The sequence below is a fragment of the Limulus polyphemus genome, unplaced genomic scaffold (assembly GCF_000517525.1).
Source record: "Limulus polyphemus unplaced genomic scaffold, Limulus_polyphemus-2.1.2 Scaffold273, whole genome shotgun sequence".
Lineage (NCBI taxonomy): Eukaryota > Metazoa > Arthropoda > Merostomata > Xiphosura > Limulidae > Limulus > Limulus polyphemus.
In genome coordinates, this window is record NW_013665883.1 from 13668 (window position 1) to 21593 (window position 7926).

The 7926-nt window shown below is 30.1% G+C and overlaps 1 protein-coding gene across 1 annotated transcript in view; it reads left to right on the forward strand.

Annotated features, from left to right (window-relative positions):
* Window positions 1-301: 301 nt before the first annotated feature.
* Window positions 302-7926, forward strand: part of LOC106456936 (GPI-anchor transamidase-like) — a 29365-nt gene continuing 21740 nt past the window's right edge. The window contains exons 1-2 of the mRNA XM_013916315.2: window positions 302-476; window positions 4490-4650. Of these exons, the coding sequence (XP_013771769.1) occupies window positions 405-476; window positions 4490-4650 (233 nt within the window). The 5' untranslated portion in view covers window positions 302-404. The remainder of the gene's footprint in view (window positions 477-4489; window positions 4651-7926) is intronic.

A 7926-nucleotide genomic window follows, 5' to 3' on the forward strand; every position in this document is an offset into this window, starting at 1 on the left:
ACAAAACAAATCTTCTACCTCAACCCTTAGCAGCCTCAAAGTAAAGAGCTGTCCCAGATGCATGAGTTTATCTAAACTTTCTCCATATACTTCTAGCTTAAACACTGACTGATAACCTTAACTGAGTTAATTAAAATAGATTAGTGTGTGTGTGTGTGTTTTGTTATAGCAAAGCCACATCTACTGTGCCCACCAAGGGGAATCGAACCCCTGATTTTAGTGTTGTAAATCCGAAGAGTTACCGCTGGCCCACCGAGGACAAAATAAATGAGCCAAAAGTATAGAATTTTTATAGCCACAGGATGTTAATGGCGCTACAGTCAAATAGGAAAACGCCGATCTAAGTCTCAGTGTAGAACGATAATAATAGTAATTTATGAATAAGGATAGGCATTCGTTTATTGATGGACGTGTGGTTCATAAACCTTTTGATTTCATTTTTGCTTATAAGCATAGGACACATTTCTTTTTCCCAGGTATTTAAAATTACTGGAATGTGTTTTTTGTTGTTAGTTTTACAAAAACTAAGAGTCTTGGCCTATACAGTTTTTTTTACAAAGTAAACTCATAATCAGTTATACTTTATAATTTATTATTTATACTAGTAATATTAGTATATAGAGTTTGATCTCACTTAGTAATCACCGTTGCTGGATGCTTCGGTAATATTACATTTACAGACTAAGAATATTTATGATCAAAGTTTTTTGTTACACAGATTAGTTCCTGAACGTAATATGAACTACTAAGCCTAAGCTAGGCGTATTCTATTCTATTACATTTATGTAGCGACTTTATATCTTTATGTAGATTTCGTTTTGGGGGATTGGCACTGTCAGTGTTATTGTATCAAGTATTATATAGATTTTTGATAATTTATCAGTTAGACTCAGATCTCCAACTTGCCTTCTCTTTTGTTATCATGCTTACTTTTAAGTTATAAAATATTTCTAGTGTACTGTTGATCAATTTAATTGCTTGTAAACGGTTTTTGTTGTTTTTTACTAGTATTAGTAGGCCAAAATGTTTACCATATCACTACCATTCAGACCTCTGCCGGTCACATATATGGTAAAGTTATTATAGTAACTAACTTCTAACAAGGATTACAGCTCTTAAATTATCCTAAAAGTAAAAGCAACTACATCGTACAAACTATTCATTGATTTAAAGCTCTTAATTTTTGTATAACCTACAGAGCATCATGTTCTATAACTTTAATTTATAAACCATTATTTCAAGTGCACAAACATTCTGTTGTCAGTTTCATTGAAGATGCTAAAATCTTTAATACAAAAATATTTCTTTTCAATTTCATGAATATTCTAGAAATACAAAGAAAAAGAAAATATGATTCTTTGTTCATGGTAATATCAGAGACAGTAAATAAAATAGTAGGCTATTATTTTATTGCAATTAAATAATAAATGAATTATTCTAAATGCTGTTTTTATATATTTTAATATTTCTTATAGCTGCAAGTACTATGGCATTTATGCTTCTCATTCATAGTGGCTATTAATTAATCTTTTGTGTTATAATTTCAGTCACATTGTGCTAATATATTAAGAGTAAAAATATGAAAACCAACATTGTTTTGGCACAATAAATTGTAAAATCTTTATTATTAGTTACAGCCTACTAGTTTCAATAATACAGTTACCATCATCTGTGCTAGTATCTACAATATTCTACCTTTTATTGTGCCAAAAAATATCAGTTTTTGCAATTTTTACTCTTAATAATCATTTGTATTTTGAAATTGTTCAAGTGTTCAGTGAGTCCTGTATACGTATTTAAATACACATTTTAAAAGTAAGCCAAGTTTATTCATATTTTTTCTTCTCCACAACCCCCACCATCACCACCTTCAGTGTTGTGTGCTACAGCCTCTTCCCTTGTTGTTTGATAAATGCATGTGAATGATTTCCAACTAACATATTTGAGGGTGTTATAGTTTGCTATGAGACAGTCTCTGCAACAGGGATTATCAAGTAATAAAAATAATGTTTTTTGTTTTGTTTAAGTTATTGCATGCACACTGGTTTTTAAAAACTGTGAATATATTGTTAGCTTCAAATTATTAGGCATGACAAAATAAATATCTGTAGATAATGCTGGCTCATTAAAGACTGACCATATATCTGGTTCTTAAATATTGGCACATATGAAGATTTACTTACAATGAAAGGCAGATTAGGTTTCACAACAAAAGGTTGGCTACTCTTGGCAGCAACAAAATGAATAGCTAAACAATAAACAGCATTGTGTACATGGGCATAGACAGGCTGGGTGCCCACATTTTTTAGGGTAGAAAAAATTTTGTTGTTATAATTTTACATATTTGGTAAAGTATGAAAAAGCAAAACAAATCATGCAAATGCTGGTAGATGGCTGCCATGCTGCTGATAAGGAAGAACATTATTTAAAAGTATGATCTATGAGTGGGTCATTTTTGTCATTTTCTGTTAAAAATACAATAATGCATATATGCTTGTAACAAATATGCGCTGACACATGCCTCATTATAACTTTGCCTAGATACAAGCCAAAAGTACATACTATAATAAATTTGTGCTGTCATTTTTTTGCCTTGGAGTTGGAGTTCATATATTGCCAACAAAACAATTGTGATTACCAACTAAAAGATCCTACAAAGTGCTAATCTCTTCTAATCAAAGTGAATCAAGTTTTCTACAGTGTTTACAAAATTAGTAAAATACACAATAGGATAGCTTCAAAAATGTTAAGAAGGAGATGGTTTAGCAGGTGATAACTTGAAAGGTTAAAATAACTTAAGTGTTTTAAAATTTAGCTTTAGGGGAAAAAAATGTATGTAGTCTTTCATAGAACTCAAAAGAAAAAGATTAAATTCAATTAGATTATTCTCACATGAGACGAGGATAGTTAGAAATTGAAAATAGTAATAATTGGAAACACTAATTAGATGTTGATTAGCTGATTATTTTGTGAGTCATGACACTTATTGATTAAACTGAACAACATTACATTAATCAAAAATAATAGCAATATTTTGAGTACTTGGATAGTTGGAATAATTAAAGACAATAATAATCAGAAACACTAATTTTGATTAGTTGATTATTTACATAATGTTAATTGATTTGATTGTACTTTCAATTAATTGGTTATTTTACATGGCACTTATCAATGCAATTGATGCTCATAAGTAATAGGTTATATCAATTAATCAGCTTAATTGCCCAGCTCTAAGAATAACTGGTACAGAGGTTTAACTACCAGTTAAGGTTGTAATCTACTGGATATTAACCAATGACTGGCCCTATTTTAAACTATTATGTAAAATTAACACACAAAAAATAATTTTTTGCCATTTTTACATTGCACTTTATTTAAATGTCTCACAACTAATAAATGTTACAAAAAATTTAGCTTGACACCACAAAGAGCATTTTTCCTTCTGCCTTCCCACATCCTACCTTTCATCATGACTGCATATTTCAGACAAATCTAACTTATGTAATATGCACTAACACATGTACCATAAGTGACAGAGGGGAGTATAATAGGTGCCATGTATGATATGCAAATATGTAAAGGACCTTTGGAAATTTTGAGCCACATTTTGTTAACAACATGAGTTCGAACTCAACAAGAAAAGGCTTTCAGTATTTCAGAGGTAAGTAGCAGTTTGAATTTCATCTTAATTTGAAAAATGTAGAAGTTAATATCTGACCAAACATAGCTCTATATCTAGCACTTTTTAGTATGTGGCATAGTTTTCTTTTTATGCTGTGTTAGATATCCCTGAGAACAGCAGTATGTTTATGGACGTACAAGACTAAAATCTGGGATTATTCCTTGCAATGGGCACAGCAGACAGCCCAATGTGGCTTTGCTCTAAAAAAAACAAATGGTATTAGATATATAACTATAAAAGGCAACATTTACAGTAGAACTGAGAGATTAGTGTTGTTTGCTAATTGATTAATCAATAAGTCTACTGTACTGGCTCATTTCAGTATCAAGTGTGGTTATTTACATACCATGCAATTGCTAACTGAGAACATTTATATACAACTGAAGAAATATGTCTATATCAGATTATGTGACTGGTCATTTGGTACTTGATTTGCATAAACATTATTTGATAATAATAATTGTGCCTTGTTATACATAGAATATATAAAAATCCAATTATCCCCTTATTATTTTGATCAGTGCAGATAAAAAGAAGGTAAGGTGTTCTAAGATGATTAAAGAAATATGAAATATATTATTGCATTGTTTTTATTTGCCATTCTCTGCAATTTTTTTTTAGAGATGTTTGTCAAGATCTTGTATTTTACATGAAAAATAACAGAAAGCTTTATATAGAAATATTATCATTCAATTTTTAAAATGTTTTTCAGGACAGCCTGGCTAAGTTGATTTTTATTTATACACATTCCTGCACATGTATGTTTTATCAGAGTATATGCTGTTAACATGTGTATTTGGGATTTAGGTTTCCAATGCAGATGAAAAATTTAGCAGTTTTTTCAAAAGTAGTCACACCAACAACTGGGCTGTCCTAGTGTGTACATCCCGGTTCTGGTTCAACTACAGACATGTTGCTAATGTTCTTTCCTTCTACAGAAGTGTGAAAAGACTTGGGATTCCTGATAGGTAATTTGTATTTCATATTTTAGTAGTAAAAGTATGTTTATTCAATGTTTACAGTATGGAAAATAACTTTTAATAAAATAATATAAACTAACATGGAACATCATATTTTATATTCATGTCTCAGCATTTGCAACTTGAAATTTACGTAGAAGTAAGCTTGATAAGCTTCATCAAGAAATACTTTGAAATTGATTGAAATTCTAATAATATATTTTTAGATGCAAGTAGTTACAAGAAAATAAGGTTATAGAAATGAAATATACTATAATTGTTGCAATATTCAATTTTTATACATTTCATATGTAAGTAAATTTCTTTAATGTTAACAAATAGAAGTGTAAAATTGAAATAAAAATAACCATTTATTGAAGAAAACAGGAGAAAGAAGAAAGGCTGTCATTTGGTGTAGGACTAATTCCTTGTGATAGGATAAGTTGACAGTAAAATAAACTGAAAAAATACATATTACTATATTTAAAAAAATTAACTCAATTAAACAAAAAGTAATTGATTAGCTCACTATAAGAAAATGGACACATATAATCAATAGACTAAACACTATGAAGATTGAAAGTTAAGACAACGGTGAAATTTCTACAGAAATGAATGTGGCGGAAAATACCAAAACTGCTTTCATAGTTTATGTTCTCTATGTATACCTGATCAATTGCAAAATTAGATCACTAATATCTAGATTCTAGAAGTATCTCTGCTTCATGTGGTGGTCACAAAGCTTTTCCACATACACAGGATAATGTGAGACATAGTACAACCATCCCATGAAAAATGAGAGGTATTCCTTGACCTCGATAAACTGGCATATGACCTTGATTGGCTTTAGCATGTTCCAAATTAGAACTTAAATTTAAAAAGGCCAATATTTACAGGCAAATGCAATATTTCTCCACCATGCCAAGTTTGACACCTGAAGAAATGTGAAAAACACAGAAAAAGTTAAAACTGTCTATATCACTGCTTGGGACCCACAAGAATGTATCATTTTACCAAATCACATATAACTTGGCCAAAATATGACAAAGTATAGACCAAAACCCCCAAACTATGCTTTTTTTTGTGAGATATGACCCCTACCCTCCCAAAAAGACTCAAAATGAGCAAATTCAATCTTTTTGTCACTGTGTTTCGAGTATGAAACTTATTTTTGTGCAAATTTTCATCTTGATTGCTGTAAATATGACTGCACAGGAACCCAAAATATACATTTTTGAGTTGCTTAACTTTTCACTTTGAACTATAAATTCCTTCAAAGAGGCCTAAATAAATAAAAAAAAAATTGAATAGGTATCTGGGCATATTAGACCAAGGTATAACCCTACCAAGCTTCAAGTCAATCCACAAAGAAAAGGAAAGAATGCAGTCAATTGAAAAGTGTTTGGAAGAAGAAGAAACAATAGAAAAACAGTACGTCTTTCTGCAGAGACATAAAAATATGAAACGTCAGATTTTGAATATGACATACATATTGTAGGAGAGTAAGATATGTGATATTATGATATCACTGTAAAAAAAAAAAGACAAATTGTCAAGACTTGAGAGCAGTCATGAGTCTTATTGGGTCTTCAGAAATGTAATAAGTGACTATGCAAAATGTATAGGGCTTTATCTCTATTGTTACGATACCGTATATTTGTAATATTTCTGTAAAACTCACTTGTGAGGTGCTGCAGGTGTATTGCCTGATCAATGACGTGTAACTAACACTTTTTTAGCATGTGTACTCTCTGTCACATTTTTTGGGAGATTTTATATAAAAAGATTCAAGTTTCCTTTAGAGAGAAAGAAGTGTTTTTTGGACCTATCAAGAAAGAGTTATTTTTTTTGTATTATACTCTTTTGTAAATTATTGTATGTAAGTTAATATTTGATTTTTGTGTTTATTTTATTATGTATAATATAACTTTAAAACTACAAAATTGCAGAGTTGTCATTTACTTTTGTCTTTATGTAGTATACAGTATGGTAATATGGGATCTTAACACTACACATATATAGGCAACATTATATAACTCATAAGAAGTGCTGTTTTTCACTTTCTTTTCCTCATGAGTGGTTAATATCCTGTTATTTTAATATTATTCCACTTTATTGTATGGTCTTTTGCATGGTGGGCTATTGCAGATATAAGTAGTGGCAAAAAAATGGAAATACCAAATGAAAGTCACTTAACCATTTCAAAACGAGTCACAGGTGAAAGGCATGTCATCTCATTTGTTGACTCGCATTCAACATTTTATTAAATTACTATTTCATGAATTTATGTCAATAAGTTTGGTATCAAACTGTAGATTATAATTCAAATTTTAAAACTATACATTACTCAATTTGTTAATTTAAAAGTAAATATTAAAAAACACAGATAAACATCAATTTTTTGTGTGTCACGTGGTATGTTGAATGCAGCACTGGTTCAAATTAGATGTTTGTGAAGTCAAAATACTAAGTCTGTAGTTTCATACAAATTAGAAACTCAAATTACAGATATTGACAAGCTAGAATATAAAATAAGAAGGTCTTATCTTTCCTATTTGCTAATGTAATAAATCAAACACAGTGGTACCTCGCTCACCTCTTTCCATTTTTGGAAATGCTCCTTTATATACACTTACTTCTATATATGACATGAATAACCAATCGGAAGTTCAGAATATCGCCCTAGTGGTTTTCTCAGCCTTTCTAACGTAGCTAGCACCAGTTCTTTCAATTGAAACAAGATTTCAATGAGGTAGGTTGTGTCTTTAGTCTGCTCGAAATTTCATATTTTTTTAGACCCAAATAAAGCTTAGTTACTAAGCTTGATATATTATAGTAGAATTTTATGGTATTAATGTAGTAATTTATAATTTTTTAGTTATTAAAATGTATATATAAAAACCTAAAAAATATTTTATTTCATATCCACCATGTGCAAAATTTCTAAAGGCTTAGCAACCTATGTCAAGCAGCAACCGAGTATAAAGGTCATAACTAGAAGAGATAATTATTTGCTTTACTTCTATATTTACTGTTCTTTGTTTTAGGAAGAATAAGTTTAAGAACTTATTTCAAAATAGCAATAAGCTATATACATATATAATGTATAATAATTGAAATGTGACTGTATTTTACAAAATACTAGTCGATTAAATCACAGCCAAGACAAGTTACTTTGTACAGACCAAAGGTCAGTTATATGTTATATGATATGGTAACATGAGTGCACGTGAGTCACGTCATTGTAACTTCTGTATTGTTAGCCAGGCACAGGTGAAAGGTCAG